This window comes from Stenella coeruleoalba (genome assembly GCF_951394435.1).
Source record: "Stenella coeruleoalba genome assembly, chromosome: 5".
Lineage (NCBI taxonomy): Eukaryota > Metazoa > Chordata > Mammalia > Artiodactyla > Delphinidae > Stenella > Stenella coeruleoalba.
This window is the reverse complement of record NC_137150.1, coordinates 30,774,873-30,798,433: the sequence shown is the minus strand read 5'-3', so window position 1 is coordinate 30,798,433 and position 23,561 is coordinate 30,774,873. Positions and strand designations below refer to the sequence as shown.

Sequence of the window (23,561 nt, the reverse complement as noted above, 5' to 3'; positions counted from 1 at the left end):
CCTCTTGGCAGAGCTTCCTAACCCAGGTCTGTTCTTTTTAAATTTTTGACTAAGCAGCACTTTAGAATATGTTCCTTTAAACTTTAACACAATTTATTTTAGTAGTAAACCAAAAAGCAAATACATGCCTCAAAAAATCAACAGGTCCAAACAACAAACTAAAGTTTCAAGGAAATTATTAGTTCTCTAATTAAATATTCAAGCAGCTATGTTCTAAACCACTATTAGCCCCTGATCATCTGGATTCCACAAACCTGTAAACTTTTCTTTAAAATATCTAGCACAAATAATTTCGCAGTATGACAGGAAAATGTGCATTTTAATTTAAAATAAGGGAATATTATAATATATATGCTCTGGTCACTAAAAATGGTGACACAGAGAGGTATTTTGACCACGTGACCCAGTAATTATTTTAAAGGTCATTGCATCACTTTAAATAACTAAGCACTACTATACTGAGAGACCAGTGATAGCTAAACATGTATACCAGGGGAGTGGGTGGTGAAAAAAAAAAGACAAAATCCGTGTTTCCAGTTTGGGAAAAAGATTACAACCAGTCTGCAGAAAAATGAAAAATGGAAATCGACTGTTAAATATCGCAATTTTAAAAGTATGAACGTTACTCAAGCCAAGCTATTTACTGCACATCTGAATGGTTAAATTTCAGAGTTTAACTTTTATGTCTTTGGTCAACCTACAACTATGAAAAATACTTCCTGATACTCTTGGATGTATCAACAGTTTATACAAAGTAAGTAAGCTTCACCAGTCAAGTACTATTATAACTAAAAAACCAAACACTGACCGTACATTATTAAATGGATGATATATAAACCACAACACATTCATAAACTCAAGTCATGCCTCATTTCACATTCTAGTAAGAATTAAAAGAGAATGCCAGACACCATTTATCTTAATAATTATGCAGGGGAGATTTTGTAGAGTGTTTTGTGGTTACAGAGCACTTCTGTAATATTCTGTTATTTTCATATTTTAGCAAAGCCATGACGGTCTCTCGTTAAATTATTACCAATACAATAAAACAGGCTAGTCAATTAGGCACAATTAAATCGATTCTCAGCTGAACAACAAACGTTAATTGAATAAATCAATATTAAGCTAGTTCCAAATTTCCCAAACTGGTGTTCCACTGTACTAGAATGCATTAACAGGTTTGCTTTAATATCCTCCTGGAGAGTCATCCCCAAATTTACATTAGTGTCTTAAAACTGAAAACTACCAATGTCAAGAAACTTGCTTAACACAGCATTACTTAAATTTATTGGCACATGTTTTTTCGTTTAAGTACACCTATAAACCTCACATAAGGAGTATTCAAAGACAGCACTACTGTTATCCATGGATTAGTATTAGAATCACCTAGATGGCCTGCTTCAGACTGACTCAATAACTGCAGATACTGCCCAGGAATGTGTATTTTTAAAAAGCTTCCCAACAAATTCTGATCCACAACTGGGATTAAAGATACTTTAACCTTTTTTGCCTTGATGAACTGGGACTTTTTTTTTTTGCGGTACGCAGGCCTCTCACTGTTGTGGGCTCTCCCGTTGCGGAGCACAGGCTCCAGACGCGCAGGCTCAGCAGCCATGGCTCACGGCCTAGCCGCTCCGCGGCATGTGGGATCTTCCCGGACCAGGGCACAAACCCGTGTCCCCTGCATCGGCAGGCGGACTCTCTCAACCACTGCACCACCAGGGAAGCCAAAACTGGGACATTTTTCTAATCAGTTAAGTAAGAAATGTGATTAAAAGATTTCAAGAAATTTTTAAAATAAACGTATTATCAAAGATTATACTATAAAGTTCATTTTAATAAAACAAAGAAATTTTGACTTCCCACTAACAAGGGCTACATCTTGCTTTATTTAAATAATGTAATAAACGCATTTTGGCAATATATCTATTTTTAAATGACCTCTCTTGTTTATAAACTCATGAATGTTAAAAACATAGGCTAAAATTGAATATATTATGCAAGGACAAAGCTGTAAATGTGACTTGGTTATTTGTAATTCTTGTATCTTTTACAAAAAAAAAATTTTTAGTGTTCTGTTACTAAATGATAAACTAAGGGTGGCTTTAGACTGGTATTTGCAAACACTTCAAATAACACACAGCAAGTGTAGTTAGTCTTTATTCTCTAAAAATAAAAGGCCATACTGTATATCACTATGTATTCTCCTGCTAACACTGCTTTTTGGATAATTACCTACACCTTGTGGATATGGAGAATATTAAGAGAACAAAGACAATTTACACAGAAGGACAATAATAATCATGAACCAGATATTTGGAATCATTAGTATTTTTATGTTCCTCATTACCTAGTATTTCAATAGCAACCTAATTTTCTTAATGTTTCTTGTCCCCAACCAATGATCCATTGAATGGATATATGAAGAATTGAGAAAACTAAAACAATACGACTAAGAATTAATAAAATACGTGACTGAGTATTAAAACAACTTAAAACCCTCACGGCAGAAAGGATTTGGCAGAATTATTAACTGGTATGGCATGTGATTTGGTCCAGTAGTCATTTGACATCTCAAATTGCCTCACTTTAGAGGAAGAAAAATAGTTAAATTATCTTCTGTTTTTTAAATAACAGAAACCTTTTACTACATGAACACTATGGAACACCTTCTTGAACCCAATTCACTAACACTGATTTGGGGGAGTTGTTTTTCAAGTCTATAGTGGTGAGCTCCAGTGATCTGTTCATAACCCTATCCAGCTCAATGTTTTAAAATCAAAACCTCAGATGCAAACACTGAAGGCATCTTTCAATGCTCCCACAGGTTTCAGGAACAAATCTAAGTTCTTCAGTTGTTGTAGCACTGTCCAGTAGCACTTTTTTATGCAATGATGGAAATCTTTTACATCTACAGTAAGGTAGCTATTACCCACATGTGGCTACTGAGCACTTAAAGAAGTAGCTCAGTATAACTAAAGAACTTTTTAAAATTGTCACAACAGCTAAGTGGCTGCTATATAGGACAGTGTAGGTTTAGAATATAATCTGATTCTGCTTCCAGACGAAATGGAATAATTATATTTTGTTTCATTTTTGTTTCAGTTGGGAGACTTACTCTCCCAACTGAAACAAAAACTGGACAAAACAATGGTTTTCAGATATACTGGGCAACAGACACCACACATCAGTAATCTGTGCATGGAGGAACAAATGAGCTAAGCCCTACAATTGCCCCAGCTTGCTGTCTGGAGACAATCTTCAGGCCACAGCACAAGGAGGGAGAACCAAGACAAAGCCCAGTAGTCTCCCGGAGTTGAGAAGACAGAGTTGCGAAGACAAGGCAGCTGGACTTCTCAGGGCAGAGTACTAGAGATGACAGAGCCACACAGAGAAAGAACACCGTATTTATAGATGGTCTCTTTCAAATCTTCAGCTGAGTACTGAATGATCAGCACATGTTTATAAGGAAATTACTCCAGGATGGAGAAAGAATCCCCAGAAAGGAACAAAAAAAACAATCCCTATAACTCAAAGGCAGCAGAACAATTCCTATTCCCACCACCTAGTGTGTGAAACCTCATTAATTCATGAGGCATCAGATAGAGTAGTCAAAAGGTTCTTGCCTCAAGTAATGCAGAAAAATTAGCCCCTAAAGGCTGCTCTGGTTCCACCTAAAAAAACACTTAAAAACAAGCCTTGAAAGGATCAAGGATCAAACTATCTGCAAGTAACTTAACCAAATTCCAAGAACAAAGCTCAAGAATATTTATAGTACAAAAATACCCACCCACAAGGTTAAAATTTTACCAACAAGGTACCATTCACAATATCTAGCATCCAATCAAAATTAACTCGGTATGCAAAAAAGTAGGAAAATATGACCCACGCAGAGAAGAAAAACCAAAGAGCAACAAAACTTCTACAGGATTACAACAGAACAGTAAAAATTAACTATGTGACTATTACATTATACATTCTCACTATATTCCATATGTTCAGAATTATTTTACGCACCTAAAAACAGAACTTCAAAATACATGAAGCAAAAAGTGATAGAAATTCCGAAGAGAAACTGATAAATCCATAATTACAGTTAGAGATTTCAACATCTCTCAAAACATGAAAATAGAAAATCAGTAATGACACAGAAGATCTAAACAACACCATCAACCAACTTATGAAAATGTTTTAATTGACCATAAACACTGAACCAATAACTATTCTGACTGCAAACAAGATAAATTAACGCTGATTCTTATACAGGTAAGGTCTCATAAAATAATTCAAGATCCCAACGACATTAGAATTCTACAGTTAAAAATAGATAGGGCTATTTTGCAGAGTAAAATTTAGCTCCCTACCCCAGAGGTATTCAGGAAAAGGCTTAGGTGAACTTTCAAGAATATTACAGAAAGCGTTATTTGATGTGAAGAAATGACTGTATGATTTATGGTGCTTTCTGTCTAAAGCTTTATAAATTCTCATCATGAAGAATAATCTAGTAATACCTTCCTTGTAAAACATATGTAAAAATTGAGCTGGCAAGCTCAATGACGCTATAAAAGGATCCCTGAAACAGCTCACAGCTTCTGGTGGATAGACTATGCCAGTCATATCCTATGTCACATCCTGAATAAATTCACTCACAAGCTGGACAACCAACTGATTAACTGTAGAGGGGATTCAGAAATCCAACACAAAGATACCTGAATTGGAATGCTCCCTTCTAACCCTAGAATCCCATATTATATATGGCCAGAGTCCCAAATTTCAGAACAGCAGACAGAGATTTAAACTTCAAGGGAATGGCATTTAGCAGGATTGAGAGGAGGTCAAAAGCTATACCCCGGACCGCCCACCTGCACACACAGGATCTTAGTTCCCCAACCAGGGATCAAACCCACACACCCTGCAATGGAAGTGCAGGAGTCTTAACCACTGGACCACCAGGGAAGTCCCTAGGTATGCCTTTAATTGTTGCAAAAAGAATTTTAAAACTACTTGACTTTGCCAGAAAACCTAAGTTATTTCCAAATTTGACGCCAGACAACATTTTAAGTGCACATTTTTTGTGGTTTGTAACAATAAAAATAGACAAATGCTAACTGATAAGACAAACTAAATTCAAAACACAAAATATATGCTGGCTATAAAACTAGATTAAATACAGGTTGAGATAGGCAGATATTCCAAATCTGCAAAGATTCAACATTTCTGAACAGAAAGGCAATGAGCTAGAATAATTCTGTTAAAATATTACGAAGTCAGAAAAAGGAAAAGATGAGGAAAATGGTCAGACATACACTAATTAAGGTGAAAAAAATTATCTGAATTAATTTCCTAACATGGGAACAACAAAAAGAAATCTTTAAAAGAGGAAAGCCAATAACAGAAACTAAACAGTTAAGAAATAAAGTCAAAGGTGATGGACAAAGAGAAAAATATAAATTAAAATAAAGATTCTGAAATACCACCTTTTAAATTAAAAGATAAAATTTAATCAGACCTCACAAAAACAAATTAAATCATACATTAAAATGTAGCCAGGTGGACTCTGAGGGAAGGTGTCAACTGAGAAGCTAATACAATAAGGCATTAACCAATTAGTGATAGTATGCTATCAATGCAATGAAAACAAGGAGTGCAAACACAGGAGGAGGACTAAATGTTCAAATTAATTTGAAAGAATGAAAACCACAACCCCAAGACTCAAAAAATATGTTGTTTGTTTTACTATATCAAACAGTATATCCTATGATTTTAAAATCAAGGTTTCCAGGAAGGGGCACAAAATTAAAGTTTTTAGATTTTAGCCTTTCCTAAACATATTTCCAATAACATTTCCTCACTAATCCCAACTCCCAGGCACCATCAAATTACTAAACACTGTCTCATCCTTCTCTTCATTCTCCTCAGGCCCACACTAGATCCGGTCTATTTCCTCTCTTAATTGAATCCTCTCCCAAGCACCTGATAAGCCAGGTTTTATCAGATCTTCCATACAATTCAGTACTTTCTGTCAAGTATATACCCTGTGAAAGCACTGTACTAGACATGTATATAAATTTAAGGATAGAAAATATTTAATCTATTCATAGTGAAATACGCCTAACCAAAGACAAATTGTAATACAGTATACCAAAAAATTAAGCTGTTATGATAACCATAAAGAGGACAAAATTTTCCCTTGCGTTATCTTATGTTGTTTCCTTTTCACTACCACCATTATTCCGGCCTCTATAATATGGATACATCTGATATCCTTCCTAACTGGGTTTCACCACATTCCAATAATCAATCCTATATTCTATCCCAAAACTAACCTTTTTTAATACAAAATCTATATATAACATCACTCTCTTACTTAAAATATTTCTCAAACACAACAGGGATTTGCAAATTCCCCTACCCATATCAGGACAGGGGGGAGGGGAGCGGGGGGGGCATAAAATGCACATTACAAGGCCCTGCCCACAGAGATTCCAATTCAATCAGCCTGATATGATAATTGGGAATCTGAATTTTAACAATCCCTTTCGGTTTGATTTAGGTGGGCTATAGAGCACACTTTGAAAAAGAACAGGTCTACGAGGTAAATGTCAAATTCCTTAGCCTGGCATCAAGGTTCCCTGTAAAAAGGCCCCGAGTTACCACTATAGGGCAAGAATGGACTCTCTTCATTAGAGATAAACTTGATTTTCTGCAGCCTCAACAAGCCAATGTTCTCTCCCTCAAGTCTTGCTGAAAATGTTCACTTTTTACCATTCCTCCTGGCCTAGCTCAAGCACCTAGCTTTTCACCAAATTGTGAAAAGGAGATTTTTCTTAGGAAAAGAAACCAACAGTTAAATTAATATATCTGACATAAAAAAAGTAGCTGCCAGAACACAGTACTAAATATTGTTCTTCCTTAACCAACCTACTAGATAAATGTTCCCTAAAGAATTCTTCCCAGATCAGAGAGAACAGGTAAACTTAAGTCCCAAGAAAAAACTGGTAAACCAAACTGCTTTAACCCCAGTGAGGGTTGCCCAAACTTTGACCCAAACAGTTATTCAAAAAAGAGTTACGTGGGGGGAAAATCTCACTTACTGTTAATTTCTGAAATTTTTACACATGTGACAAACTTAACTTACGAGTAAGTTAATATTACATCAATATTGGTAATAACATAAGTGCCTCTAACACACAATAATTGCTGGTTTACTTATGTCTTCCCCATAACACGAGCAACATATGGGTAGGGGCCATGTGTCTTAATTCATCTTTTTATTCCAGCACTGAGAACACCACAGTGATTAATAAAGATTTTGTGAGCAAAAAACAAAATTATTTCAAGATAAAAAAATGATAGTGATTCTCCAAAGATGATATACAAAAAGCCAAGAAGCATATGCAGGAGAGAGGGGGAAGATGGCAGAAGAGTTAGACGCGGAGATCACCTTCTTCCCCACAGATACATCAGAAATACATCTACACGTGGAACAACTCCTACAGAACACCTACTGAACGCTGGCAGAAGACCTCAGACCTCCCAAAACGCAAGAAACTCCCCACATACCTGGGTAGGGCAAAAGAAAAAAGAATAAACAGAGACAAAAGAATAGGGATGGGACCTGCACCAGTGGCAGGGAGCCGTGAAGGAGGAAAGGTTTCCACACACTAGAAGCCCCTTCGCGGGCGGAGACTGTGGGTGGCAGAGGTGGGGGAGCTTCGGCGCTGCGGAGGAGAGCGCAGCAACAGGGGTGCGGAGGACAATGCGGAGAGATTCCCACACAGAGGATCGGTGCTGACCAGCACTCACCAGCCTGAAAGGCTTGTCTGCTCTGGGAGCTGAGGCTCCGGCTGTGGGTCGGAGCACAGGGAGAGGACTGGCGGCCTGAACACAGCCTGAAGGGGTTAGTGCACCACCCCTAGCCGGGAGGGAGTCCCGAAAAAAGTCTGGACCTGCCGAAGAGGTAAGAAACTTTTTCTTCCCCCTTTGCTTCCTGGTGCGAGAAGTGAGAGGAGAGGGGATTAAGAGCGCTGCTTAAAGTAGCTCCAGAGACGGGCGCGAGGCATGGCTAAGAGCGCGGACCCCAGAGACGGGCATGAGACGCTAAGGCTGCTGCTGCCGCCACCAAGAAGCCTGTGTGCGAGCACAGGTCACTCTCCACACCTCCCGTCCGGGTAGCCTGTGCAGCCCACCACTGCCAGGGTACCGGGATCCAGGGACAACTTGCCCGGGAGAACACACGACGCGCCTTGGGCTGGTGCAACGTCACGCCGGCCTCTGCGCCGCAGGCCCGGCCCACACTCCGTACCCTTCCCTCCCCCCGGCCAGAGTGAGCCACAGCCCTCGAATCAGCTGCTCCTTTAACCCCGTCCTGTCTGAACGAAGAAAGGACGCCCTCCCATGACCTACACGCAGAGGCGGGGCCAAATCCAAAGCTGAACACTGGGAGCTCTGCGAACAAAGAAGAGAATCGGAAATCTCTCCCAGCAGCCTCAGGAGCAGCAGATTAAATCTCCACAATCAACTTGATGTACCCTGCATCTGTGGAATACCTGAATAGACAACAAATCATCCCAAATTGAGGAGGTGGACTTTGAGAGCAAGATTTATTATTTTTTCCCCTTTTCCTCTTTTTGTGAGTGGGTATGTGTATGCTTCTGTATGAGATTTTGTCTGTATAGCTTTGCTTTCAACATTTGTCCTAGGGTTCTATCTGTCCGTTTTTTTAAAAAAAATTTTTCTCAACAATTATTTTTTTATTTTAATAACTTTATTTTACCTTACTTAATTTTATTTTATTCTCTTCCTTTCTTTCTTTCTTTTTTCTCCCTTTTATTCTGAGCCCTGTGGATGAAAGGCTCTTGGTGCTGCAGCCAGGAGTCAGGGCTGTGCCTCTGAGGTGGGAGAGCCAACTTCAGGACACTGGTCCACAACAGACCTCCCAGCTCCACGTAATATCAAACGGCGAAAATCTCCCAGAGATCTCCATCTCAACACCCAGCTTCACTCAACAACCAGCAAGCTACAGTGCTGGACACCCTATGCCAAACAACTAGCAAGACAGGAACACAACCCCACCCATTAGCAGAGAGGCTGCCTAAAATCATAATAAGTCCACAGACACCCCAAAACACACCACCAGACGTGGACCTGCCCACCAGAAAGACAAGATCCAGCCTCATCCACCAGAACACAGGCACTAGTCCCCTCCACCAGGAAGCCTACATAACCCACTGAACCAACTTTAGCCACTGGGGAAAGACACCGAAAACAACGGGAACTACAAACCTACAGCCTGCAAAAAGGAGACCCCAAACACAGTAAAATAAGCAAAATGAGAAGACAGAAAAACACACAGCAGATGAAGGAGCAAGGTAAAAACCCACGAGACCTAACAAATGAAGAGGAAATAGGTAGTACCTGAAAAAGAATTCAGAATGATAGTAAAGATGATCCAAAATCTTGGAAATAGAATAAACAAAATGCAACAAACATTTAACAAGGAACTAGAAGAACTAAAGATAAAACAAGCAATGATGAACGACACAATAAATGAAATTAAAAATTCTCTAGAAGGGATCAATAGCAGAATAACTGAGACAGAAGAACGGATAAGTGACCTGGAAGATAAAATAGTGGAAGTAACTAATGCAGAGCAGAATAAAGAAAAAAGAATGAAAAGAACTGAGGACAGTCTCAGAGACCTCTGGGACAACATTAAACGCACCAACATTCGAATTATAGGGGTTCCAGAAGAAGAAGAGAAAAAGAAAGGGACTGAGAAAATATTTGAAGAGATTATAGTTGAAAACTTCCCTACTATGGGAAAGGAAATAGTTAATCAAGTCCAGGAAGCACAGAGAGTCCCATACAGGATAAATCCAAGGAGAAACATGCCAAGACACATACTCATCAAACCGTCAAAAATTAAATACAAAGAAAACATATTAAAAGCAGCAAGGGAAAAACAACAAATAACACACAAGGGAATCCCCATAAGGTTAACAGCTGATCTTTCAGCAGAAACTCTGCAAGCCAGAAGGGACTGGCAGGACATATTTAAAGTGATGAAGGAGAAAAACCTACAACCAAGATTACTCTACCCAGCAAGGATCTCATTCAGATTTGATGGAGAAATTAAAACCTTCACAGACAAGCAAAAGCTGAGAGAGTTCAGCACCACCAAACCAGCTTTACAACAAATGCTAAAGGACCTTCTCTAGGCAAGAAACACAAGAGAAGAAAAACACCTATAATAACAAACCCAACACAATTTAAAAAATGGAAATAGGAACATACATATCGAATATTACCTTAAATGTAAATGGGTTAAATGCTCCGACCGAAAGACACAGACTGGCTGAATGGATACAAAAACAAGACATATATATATATATATATATATATATATATATATATATATATATGTGTGTGTGTGTATATATATATATATATATACACACACACACACACACACACACACATATATATATATATATATATATATATATATGCTGTCTACAAGAGACCCACTTGAGACCTAGAGACACATACAGACTGAAAGTAAGAGGATGGAAAAGATATTCCATGCAAATGGAAACCAAAAGAAAGCTGGAGTAGCAATTCTCATATCAGACAAAATAGACTTTAAAATAAAGACTATTACAAGAGACAAAAAAGGACACTACATAATGATCAAGGGATCAATCCAAGAAGAAGATATAAGAATTGTAAATATTTATGCACGCAACATAGGAGCACCTCAATACATACGGCAAATACTAGCAGCCATAAAAGGGGAAATCGACAGTAACACATTCATATTAGGGGACTTTAACACCCCACTTTCACCAATGAACAGATCATCCAAAATGAAAATATATAAGGAAACACGCTTTAAGTGATACATTAAACAAGATGGACTTGATATTTATAGGACATTCCATCCAAAAACAACAGAATACACAGTTTTCTCAAGTGCTCATGGAACATTCTCCAGGATAGATCATATCTTTGGTCACAAATCAAGCCTTGGTAAATTTAAGAAAACTGAAATTGTATCAAGTATCTTTTCCGACCACAACGCAATGAGACTATCAATTATAGGAAAAGATCTGTCATAAATACAAACACATGGAAGCTAAACAATACACTACTTAATAACGAAGTGATCACTGAAGAAATCAAAGAGAAAATCAAAAAATACCTAGAAACAAATGACAATGGCGACACGACGACCCAGAACCTATGGGATGCAGCAAAAGCAGTTCTAAGAGGGAAGTTTACAGCCATACAATCCTACTTTAAGAAACAGGAAACATCTCGAATAAACAACCTAACCTTGCACCTAAAGCAATTAGAGAGAGAAGAACAAAAAAACCCCAAAGTTAGCAGAAGGAAAGAAATCATAAAGATCAGATGAGAAATAAATGAAAAAGAAATGAAGGAAACTACAGCAAAGGTCAATAAAATTAGAAGCTGGTTCTTTGAGAAGATATACAAAATTGATAAACCATTAGCCAGACTCACCAAGAAAAAAAGGGAGAAGACTCAAATCAATAAAATTAGAAATGAAAAAAGAGAAGTAACAACTGACACTGCAGAAATACAAAAGATCATGAGAGATTACTACAAGCAACTCCATGCCAATAAAATGGACAACCTGGAAGAAATGGACAAATTCTTAGAAATGCACAACCTGCCAAGACTGAATCAGGAAGAAATAGAAAATATGAACAGACAAATCACAAGCACTGAAATGGAAACTGTGATTAAAAATCTTCCAACAAACAAAAAGCCCAGGACCAGATGGCTTCACAGGCAAATTCTATCAAACATTTAGAGAAGAGCTAACATCTATCCTTCTCAAATTCTTCCAAAATACAGCAGAGGGAGGAACACTCTGAAACTCATTCTACGAGGCCACCATCACCCTGATACCAAAATCAGACAAGGATGTCACAAAGAAAGAAAACTACAGGCCAATAGCACTGATGAACAGAGATGCAAAAATCCTCAACAAAATACTAGCAAACAGAATCCAACAGCACATTAAAAGGATCATACACCATGGTCAAGTGGGGTTTATTCCAAGAATGCAAGGATTCTTCAATATACGCAAATCAATCAATGTGATACACCATATTAACAAACTGAAGGAGAAAAACCACATGGTCATCTCAATAGATGCAGAGAAAGCTTTCGACAAAATTCAACACCCATTTATGATAAAAACCCTACAGAAAGTAGGCATAGAAGGAACTTTCCTCAACATAATGAAGGCCATATATGACAAACCCACAGCCAACATCGTCTTCAATGGTGAAAAACTGAAAGCATTTCCACTAAGATCAGGAACAAGACAAGGTTGCCCACTCTCACCACTCTTATTCAACATAGTTTTGGAAGTTTTAGCCACAGCAATCAGACAAGAAAAGGAAATAAAAGGAATCCAAATCAGAAAAGAAGAAGTAAAGCTGTCACTGTTTGCAGATGACATGATACTCTATACAGAGAATCCTAAAGATGCTACCAGAAAACTACTAGAGCTAATCAATGAATTTGGTAAAGTAGCAGGATACAAAACTAATGCACAGAAATCTCTGGCATTCCTAAGCTTTAATGATGAAAATCTGAAAGTGAAATCAAGAAAACACTCCCATTTACCATTGCAACAAAAAGAATAAAATATCTAGGAATAAACCTACCTAAGGAGACAAAAGACCTGTATGCAGAAAATTATAAGACACTGATGAAAGAAATTAAGGATGATACAAATAGATGGAGAGATATACCATGTTCTTGGATTGGAAGAATCAACACTGTGAAAATGACTCTACTACCCAAAGCAATCTACAGATTCAACACAATCCCTATCAAACTACCACTGGCATTTTTCACAGAACTAGAGCAAAAAATTTCACAATTTGTATGGAAACACAGAAGACCCCGAATAGCCAAAGCAATCTTGAGAACGAATAACGGAGCTGGAGGAATCAGCCTCCCTGACTTCAGACTATACTACAAAGCTACAGTAATCAAAACAGTATGGCACTGGCACAAAAACAGAAAGATAGATCAACGGAACAGGATAGAAAGCCCAGAGATAAACCTATGCACATATGGTCACCTTATCTTTGATAAAGGAGGCAGGAATGTACAGTGGAGAAAGGACAGCCTGTTCAATAAGTGGTGCTGGGAAAACTGGACAGATACATGTAAAAGTATGAGATTAGATCACTCCCTAACACCATACACAAAAATAAGCTCAAAATGGATTAAAGACCTAAATGTAAGGCCAGAAACTATCAAACTCTTAGAGGAAAACATAGGCAGAACACTCTATGACATAAATCATAGCAAGATCCTTTTTGACCCACCTCCTAGAGAAATGGAAATAAAAACAAAAATAAACAAATGGGACCTAATGAAACTTCAAAGCTTTTGCACAGCAAAGGAAACCATAAACAAGACCAAAAGACAATCCTCAGAATGGGAGAAAATATTTGCAAATGAAGCAACTGACAAAGGATTAATCTCCAAAATTTACAAGCAGCTCATGCAGCTCAATAACAAAAAAACAAACAACCCAATCCAAAAATGGGCAGAAGACCTAAATAGACATTTCTCCAAAGAAGATATACAGATTGCCAACAAACACAAGAAAGAATGCTCAACATCATTAATCATTAGAGAAATGCAAATCAAAACTACAATGAGGTATCACCTCACACCAGTCAGAATGGCCATCATCAAAAAATCTAGAAACAATAAATGCTGGAGAGGGTGTGGAGAAAAGGGAACACTCTTGCACTGTTGGTGGGAATGTGAATTGGTACAGTCACTATGGAGAACAGTATGGAGGTTCCTTAAAAAACTACAAATAGAACTACTATATGACCCAGCAATCCCACTACTGGGCATATACCCTGAGAAAACCGTAATTCAAAATGTTATAACACAGCATTGTAAAGCAATTATACTCCAATAAAGATGTAAAAAAAAAAAAGCATATGCAAAGATCACCAACATCACTAATCATTAGAGAAATTAAAATCAAAACCACAATGAGATATCATCTCACACCCATTAGGATGGCTACTATCCAAAAAACAAACACACACACACACACCCCAATAACAAAAACCGAAAGAGGAAACACAAGTGTTGGCAAAGATATGGAAAAACTAACTGGAAACCTTGTTCTGCTGGTAGGATTGTAAAACGGTGCAACCACTATGGAAAACAGTATGGAGTTCCTCAAACAATAAAAATAGAAATACCACACAGTCCTGCAATCCTGCTTCTGGGTTTATATTCAAAAGAACTGAAAGCAGGGTCTCAAAGAGTGTTTACACACCCATGTTCTTAACACTATTCACAACAGCCAAGAGGTGGAAGCAACTCAAATGTCCAACGTTGGATGAATGAATAAACTAAGCATAGTGTATACATACAATAGAATATTATTCAGCCTTAAATAGGAAAGAAATCCTGTCTCATTCTACAACACGGATGAACCTTTAAAACATTATGCTGAAATAAGCTAGTCAACAAAGACAAGTATTGCATGATTCTACTTACATGAGGAATCTACAATAGTCAAATTCATAGAGGCAGAAAACAGAATGGTGGTTACAAGGGGTTGGGGGGAAGGAAGAAAATGGTGGTTGCTTGTTGGGTACAGAGTTTCAGATTTACAAGATCAAAAAGTTCTGGAGGGGCTTCCCTGGTGGCGCAGTGGTTGAGAGTCCGCCTGCCGATGCAGGGGACACGGGTTCGTGCCTCGGTCTAGGAGGATCCCACATGCCGCGGAGCGGCTGTGCCCGTGAGCCATGGCCACTGAGCCTGCGTGTCCGGAGCCTGCGCTCCGCAACAGGAGAAGGCACAACAGTGAGAGGCCCGCATACCGCAAAAAAAAAAAAAAAAAAAAAGTTCTGGAAACCTGTTTCACAATAATGTAAATATACTCAACACTACTGAACTGTACACTTAAAAATGGTTAAGATGGTAAATTTTATATTATATGCTTACTACAATAAAAAATTTAATTATAGTGATTTTAAGTACAAGAAAAATAAAATCTTAAGTATCAAATGAACTCACACTTGAGAAGAATATAAATGTAAAACATTAGTATAACGCTTAATGTACGATTAAACAAATGGCCTTTTAATTTAGCCTCTAAAAGGTATGTGGTTTAAAATAAATCACGCTAAATGTTCAAATTTCATTTTAGAAGATTCTTGCTATTTATAAATTGTTTGCTCAGTCAAAAACAAAGTATTTCTGCTAAAAGAATCAGAACTCCAGAACTGGAAGAGATTCTTGAGATAATCTACTGCACTAATTCCAAAGTGGGCCCACAAACAATGCCAAAATGAGAAAAATAAGGAAAATGAAAGTAGTCTTTCATAAAGCTAAATCTATTTAATTTTAAGGCATATACTTTATTCTGAGAGCACATCCTTCCTACTTGGAACCTTGCTCTTTTTATCGGCAGCTTCGTCCATTCAACAATGCTTGTTCAGCCAGGAACTGTCAAGTGCAGGGCTACAACAGTGAACAAGACCAGCAAGACTCTCACCCTCAGGGAACCACGTACCTTGTAGTGGAATGTGAGAGTAGCAGTAGTAAGAAAAGATGTCAGGATTTGCTTTTTTAAGTCCTTAACATTCAAAACAAAAACTTGGTCAGCTTAGGTCAGTGGGAAACACTATTCTCCAGCTCTTTCCTATTTTATAAATAAGAAACTGGATATCCAAAAGTTCCACAACTCTTCAGTAAAAGCCAAAACCACTTTGTTTCTAGAATTTAAAACATCAGGGAGGGGCTTCCCTGGTGGCGCAGTGGTTGAGAGTCCACCTGCCGACGCAGGGGACACGGGTTAGTGCCCCGGTCCGGGAAGATCCCACGTGCCGCGGAGCGGCTGGGCCCGTGAGCCATGGCCGCCAAGCCTGCGTGTCCGGAGCCTGTGCTCCGCAACGGGAGAGACCACAACAGTGAGAGGCCCGCGTACCACAAAAAAAAAAGAAAGAAAAAAAAAATCAGGGAAATATTCATGTCCCTGAGATTTGACCATGATTAATTTACAGGACTCCAAATATCTCAGAGAATACTATTTTTCCACTTAACATGTCCTTCCAGTTCTAACAGTATTTGATTCTACATATCAAACTTGTTATGTCATTTGAGGATATAAAAGCTTAATAAAAAACTTAAAATCCCTAGGGCAGAATTTATTGAGTTTCATGCCATCAAAAGAAAATTCATTCTACATACTTCGTGATAAAAATAAAGCAAATCCAACGTTAAGAACAAGGGGAAAGAACTGACACAGAAATAGTACCCACAGTAATACTGTCTTGGTCACTGTTTCTGTGGCCTAGAAAGTACAATAACTCTCTGGAGCATTGCTATCCCATTCACCAGAAACTTCAGAAAGTTTAAACATACAAAGCAACTGAAAAACAAGCAGTGATAATCAGCTAATTAACATTTCAAAGAACAATGATAACCTGTAGTTCCAGTGAATAATCTAGGTTTGACAATATTTGACCAGACAGTTCAATCTCTTCTCTCACTTCCCCCTACCTTTCTCCATCTCTGCGCAAGGGTGGCACAAAGTCCACAGACTTGTTCTCAAGGGTTCAAAAGGTTTTTCCCACTTAAAAATAAACTCACATAAAACACAAATTTGGAAAAACAAACTTAAAGAAGATATTATCCCCTTTTGTGGATACAAGAAATTTAGGCAAAAAGTTAAAGTAACTTGCCTAGACAGAAAGTAGAAAAGTTAAGATTTGTACCTAACTGCAAAGTTCATAGACCCTTTTTCCCTCCCTCACCTCCTCTCACTTTCTTTCTCTGAGTCTGTCATAAACACCTACATGCTATTCACTGAACAGGAGAGAATGAGGCAGAAGGAACACAGAAATGTACAAAAAAATAGTATTTTCCCTAAGATAGAATAATTTGAAAGAGTTAAAAGCACCTGTGACAGAACAAAGAATTCACTGAGGGAGGGAGGGAGTTGATGAGTTAGACCATACACAGAAAGAATATATTTTAGGCAGAAGGAACTTCAAAGAGCAAAGGTGGGGAAAAGAGAAGGAAGACATAAGGCATGTATGTTCAAAAAGACAAAAATATCAAACTGACTGAAGCTGAGAAATTATTAGAAATTAAGAGGGCAGTTAAATACAAAGCTGAAAGGGGAGGTTTGGGTCAGACACTGGAGGACCTGTTGAAACAAACTCCCTATTTACAGCGCCAAGATAGGATTAAAACTTAACTTTTACATATCTATTATCCTAATGAAATAAGACTGCACATGCCCTATTAACTGGAAGGAGTTTATGCTTTCCAGCTAGGAAAAAGAGTCCAGGACAGTATCTGACACAAAGATGAAAACTGTTGGATCTGAATTCAAATAACTGGGTTTTTTCCCCCATCTCTTCATAACCACAGACTTATGTCCAAAGAGATGAGGGGAAAAAACTGAACCTACATCCATATTGCTGAAATTTTATGCCAGCTACTCAATTATAAGGGAGAAGTAGAACCCATAAATCTTTTGCATAGGATGGTGGGGAAGAGAGGCTTGAACAAGAAGGAATAATTAAAAGCCCCAATGTCACAAAAATTCCTTTGAGTTGTCAAGACTGATTTAAAAAAAAAAAAAAAAGCTACAGTTGGACTTTCTAATGTAGCTTTATCTTTAATATCAGTTTTTAAAATGCAGGTTAGATTCTTGGAAAATGTTCAATTAGACCACAACTGTCCTGAAGCTACTGATAACTTAAAATTCCAAGCATCTGCAAAACTACCATTTCCCTCTTTGAGAGCTAAGTCCCATCCACCATGTAAAAAGCAGAACTACCAGATCTTCAAGTGTTACCTGGATACTGACATCACTCTCTACTGCAGTTCTAGCAGGCCAGGATGGGCTGGTCTATGCCCTCTACATCACCACAGTAGCAATTCCCCCACCAAAAGAAAGGTTTGTATTGAAAGAAGTTATAGTAGCCCCATCTCCTCATTCCACAAACTATCAAAAGCTATGAAGACATTAAAAAAAAAAGCACTCCATTAAAAAAAAAAAGTGAGAGTGGGGTGGCGGAGTTCCCTGAAACTAAGCAAATTCTTATACTATATTTGTAAAATGTAAGCGGAAAAGAAGCTTTGAATCTAGCCCAAAGCTCTCATTTTACATGTTAAGAAACTGAGGCCCAGGGCAATTAAGTGATTTACCAGGGCAACTGCTTCTCTATAAAGGTGTTAAGTGTCAGTTACCAGTCAGTGTAGCACTTAATCGCTTGTAAGAGTTACTTAAATGTTTATGAGATTAAGAACACGATGTGCAAAAAAAACACTCTTCACCTCTTCTGTACCCCTCAGGGCTTTGCCCCAAAGCTATACGGAAAATGCTGAAAGAATCTCAAATGAATACCATTTCTCCCTTCAGCCACTACAGTCGCAAAATTTCTCTTAAGATAAAGCTGAAATGCCTGAATTTCTCAAATTCTGACTAAACAAGTAAGTGGACCAACAAAACCTCAAAAGTTTTGGCGAAGTAAGAATATGAAGTGGAGTATTACTGTTTTGGTTTTGCCAGTTGCCCTTTCCTTTATGTTAATGTTTTCAGTCTAAGTTTTTTCAAAAATAAATTATTATTATACGCATACAATTAATCACTGAGATAATAATCACAAATTATTATCACTTTTGAGACATGGATTTATTAGACAATTTAGCATACCTTCATCTCTCAAAAATAACTTGAAAATATCCTGCCCAGCACAAAGTAATACCTCTTGAACAAAAACACCGAAAATAACCCTCTACCAGGGCACAATATAGTAAAACCACCAAAAAACGTAATCCTGTAAAAAATCCCACCAGCTAAAATACACTGAACCATCAGTCTGCCCTGGCTCACTGTTTATCGTCAAACTGTCAAAGCATTAGAAGAACCCGGGGGAAAAAGTTCTGCAGCGACTTCACCGGCTATACCACCACCCACACACAACACGTTTGGGGAAATGCAAACACGCCACATGTAGGTGTTTTAACCAGGTTTAACCACGTTTAAACAAAGTAGGTATTAAGTCAGCTTTGGTATCAAAAGCTTTAAAAAAAAAAAAAGAAGAGGGACAGCAACACAGATGCATATTTCACCTCTTTAAAAAAAAAAAAAAAAAACACCAGAAATGACCCAAGGCGAATTTAAGAGTTTTGAACGAGGCCGCTGTACAGAGCGGTTTGGAAGGGCTCTGTCTTTCTGAAATGCCGGAAAAAAGTCCTCTGCCGAGTTTCAAAACTAAAGACCGCAAACTACCGCACAAATAATAAAAGTTTAATACAAACTACCCCTCCGTCAAACCGTTTCTGCTACCATCGCCCTGAGTTTTTTTTTAAAACAAGCACTGAAAGGGGAACAATAAAAAGCGTCTCACCGCAAACGCAGCACGAGAGGGACTGTCGGAAGTAAGGCAAGAGCCTGTTAATCTCTGTAAACGCCTTGGGGTCTCCGGGGTCGTAGTTGAGCACTAGGCGGCTCGCGGAAATGTAGAGAGCAGTAGCATTCACGGGGTTCATTGCAGACACTTCGACACTGTTGGCTCTCGGTTGAAGAGAAATTCCGGATCCAACTTTGTAAGCAGCCAGGAAACAATGGCGAATTTGCAACAATTCGGAGGAAATCGGGGGAGAACCACTGGCCAAAGTTGTAACCAAAATCCGTACAAGTTTGTAGAGCCGTAGCAGTCCTCCCACACATGGGGCCTTGGCGCCCCTCCTCCGTCCCTGAGATTTGCAGACCAAGGGGAAAAAAAAAAAAAAGAGAGAGAAACCAGCGTTCGAGTTTGTCCCGAGCGGCCGCGGGGCGCAGAACGCGGCGGCTTCGGCGCTCAGTCTAGCCCCGCGGCTCGGCGGGCGGCCTGCGTTCGAGCTGCATCTCGGGACGCGAAGGCACCTCCTGTGGTCGAGCTGGGCGGTCGCGGGAGCAGGCCCCGGCCCGGTGCAGGGGCGGGCACGCTTCTCACGGGCTGCAGGGCCCTTACTCCATCACAGCGCCCGGCGCGGAGGCAGCGGCGACGGCAAGGACTGCGGTGAGGTCGTCGGATTCCTCGATCTAGTGCACCGAGCCGCGGCGGCGGCGAACGTGGCTGCTGCGGCTGGCGGAGGCCGCCGCCGCTCTCTCCATATCGGACACGCCTGGCTCTCCGCCCCGGCGATTACAGCCCGGCAGTTCCCTGAGGTGGCGAAGCGGACAGGAGAGGCCCCCGCCCGAGAGGGGAGGGCCGGGGAGGAAGTGCGCGGGCCGGCGGCGGCGGGAGAGGGCGGGGAGCAGGCCCGGCCGGGCCGCGGCAGCGGCCCTAGCTCCTCAGTCGCTTACTCCGAGGTCACCAGGCGCAAGCGCCGCCCCCTCACTGCCCGGCCATCTTCTCCGCGCGGCACACACGGACGCCTCCTCCGCCAAGCACCACGGTCGCCGCCGCCCACGGCGCCCACCCGGCCGCGGCACAGGCTGAGGCGAGCGCTCACACCGACAGGCCCCGCCGCCGCCCAGCGCACACAGCAAGGCCCCGCCGCAGGCCCCTCCCCCCGTGCCTCGCCGCCCTCACCCCGACTCCACGCGCCACTCTAGCTCGGTAGGGCCCGGGCTGCTGCGGCCTTAATGTATCCCGCGGGCTGTGCGGCGCCTCAGACCCTGCCGGCGACGACGACCGTTACCCCAACGGGCAAAGCCACTGTCATCCCCGAGACTCCCCCGCCGCCGTCGTCGCTAGCGCTCGCACGCATGCGCAGACCACACTCTCACCCCTCCCCCCCGCCCTTTGCTTTCCCTTCGCTTCCCTTTTCCCCTGCTTCTCCTCTAAGAGCCCCCTCCACGCCCTCCCAGAGCTACCGGCTCGCTCTGCGCATGCGCACTCCACTACCCAGCTCCACCGCCTTTCACCCTTACGCGTGCGCTTTGACCGCCCACCCAGAAAACCGGATAAACACATCAGCCCGCTCACGCCAGCCCCTCCCCACTGCCAACCCACCCTGAGCTCATTGCGCATGCCTGGCTCTCCACTTACGGCTCTCTGTACAGAGCATGCTCCCGGCGAGCCGCCTGCTCTTTCCGCCCCTCCCCCATGCGCTCTCAAATTCCCTCTTAGGCGTGTGGGTTGTGGTGAAACATTCGTTAGTTGACCCATCTTTCCCCAGTGTGAGCTGTAGGCTTCTCGCACTACACTGCTTCTTCGGTGTCCGCCAACGCGGAGGCCCTGCTGGGTCGCGCCATGTGGCTCTCTGCGCTAGCGCAACGCGGCCTTTCCTCGCCCTGGCTGACCGCGAAGTGAGGAGGAGGCCCCGCACCGCCCGAAGCTCCGCCCTCGCGGCCTTTCTCCTGGAACCGCGCTTCCCGGCCGCGGAATGGGCGCTGTCGCCCCGACACTCGCCCAGCCCAGAAGGGAGGCGACGAGTGACGTGGCTGTACGCCCAGCGGGCGTTCGAGCTTCAGGGTTTTGGTTGGGGCCGCGGCCCGCGTCGACGGCAGCCTGAGGCCTCTGAGGCCCGGGCAGGCCGTCTGAAGCGGCGGTGCCCGGACCCACTTGCCTCTCCCGCCCGTCCGAGCGGGCTCTTCCTGCGGCCTCTGGTCCTTGGAGTCCGACAGACGCGGACAGCCCGACCGACGCGGACAGCCCGACCTTCCAGGGGCACCGGCCGGGACTGCACAGAGCTCTCCACGAGAACAGAGTGCAATTTAAAAACAAAACGAACCTCTATTTTAGCTCCTTTAACAGACCTAGCCCCTCTGTGTGAACAGATCTCTTAAAGAACCTATGGTCCTGCTTTAGAACCCAAATCCTTGAAAGTATTATCTTTTTTTTAAACAAGTTTTGGCCTTGTGTTTTTGTAGGAGACCAAGGACACTGAGATATAAATAAACAAAGCCTAAATTAACGTCTGATTCCCCTCCCCTCCAAAAGGACAAAACCTTCTTTAAAAATAGAAACAGCGTAGGAATCATTATCTCTGGATACACCAGAGCTCTTCAGCATAATTTTTTGCCCATAGTAAATGCTCTACACGTTTGCAAAGTAAGATTTATGACGTATGTAAATCTTTAGCGGCACAAATACCTGTTAGTTTTAGAGGCTTGCCACTTAGAGTAGAAATGAAGAGTTAAGATAAGGCAACCCATGTAACCTCTGATATACAATTTTTATTACCATTTGAGAATAGGTTTATTTTCTTTACAAGTCCTAGCATATTATCAGTATGTATTAAGCAAAAATAATTATTTTCCTAGTTTTGTAAAACGAACAAAGCTGTGCAAAATATATTTGGTCGTCATTTATCTAGAAAATGACAGTCTATAAAATTCACTCTTTTTTAAAAGCCTCATCTTTTTTTTAATAAGAGATCTTAGTTCTAAGTTCACTTTCAGATAAAACTGTTATAATATACAGTTCTATTTCTATTCCAGACTCTTAAGTTCTACAACACACAGGTTGTTCTTCCCCAGAGGACCAACACAGAGAGTAAAATAATCAGCACTGTTTCCATTCAGACAGTATAAATTAGCAGTCACCCTAGGCAAGTGATTACTTGCAGGCCCTTAACATTGCTGATTTTCTCATAAACTAACTTTTTAAAATCTCTTGAGATGTGCACATCAAATTAAGATTAATTCTATTGATGGTTCGTGTGTGAAAGAGAGACAGAGAGAGAGGAGACAGTTCTTTTATAGCTTCTGAAATTGGTTGCAACAGGTGATAGACTATGGCACTTAGAGGCAAAGCCTCTCCACACTGAAGTATACTCCCTGTCTAGTAACTATTCGCTCACTTGAGGTTTGCCTAAAAAGAAAACAAAAGAACGGTTTATATAAAAAAAGTGCTTGGATCAAATAGGAGAAATCATACATAACTCAAATTCCTTAAACTATCAACCTAGGGTAATTTTTTTCATAGTTTGTGTTTAATTATTATTCAGAAGTAAAAGTGTTAAAGTTGCCAGATCTAACAATAATATGAAATGCCAGTTTAAAAAAATTTTTTAACTTTTTATTTTAGAATAGGTTTGAAATTACAGAATTATTGCACAGATAGTACAGACAGTTCTCGTCACCCAATTTCCCCTATTACTAACATCTTACCTTAGTGTGGTACATTTGTCACAATTAATGAACCAATAGGAATACATTATTATTAACTAAAATCCATATTTTATTCATATTTGTTCAGTTGTTCCCTAATGTCCTTTTCCTGATCCAGGATCCCATCCAGGATAGCACATCACATTTAGTCATGGCTCCTTAGGCTTCTCTTGGCACTCAGTTGAATTTTCATTTCAGAGAAACAACAAATACTTGTTTCCTTCTTATTATCGTCTTTCCTACCCATTTTGAATTAAAGCTTCCCTTTCTGTCTTCCAAGATTTCCATGTGCTTACCTCTATCATTGCACTTATCACACTAAGTGGCAGTTGTTGGTTTAGCCCTGTCTTCTCCCTATTATACTATAACTGTTTTCTGCTCTTCTCCCTCTTTGCCTTTTATCGTCATTGCC

The 23,561-nt window shown here is 40.6% G+C and overlaps 1 protein-coding gene across 1 annotated transcript in view; it reads right to left on the bottom strand.

Moving 5' to 3' along the window:
• Positions 1–19,945, bottom strand: part of MSL2 (MSL complex subunit 2) — a 35,788-nt gene extending 15,843 nt beyond the window's left edge. The window contains exon 1 of the mRNA XM_079922192.1: positions 19,455–19,945. Within this exon, the coding sequence (XP_079778318.1) occupies positions 19,455–19,596 (142 nt within the window). The 5' untranslated portion in view covers positions 19,597–19,945. The remainder of the gene's footprint in view (positions 1–19,454) is intronic.
• Positions 19,946–23,561: the final 3,616 nt, after the last annotated feature.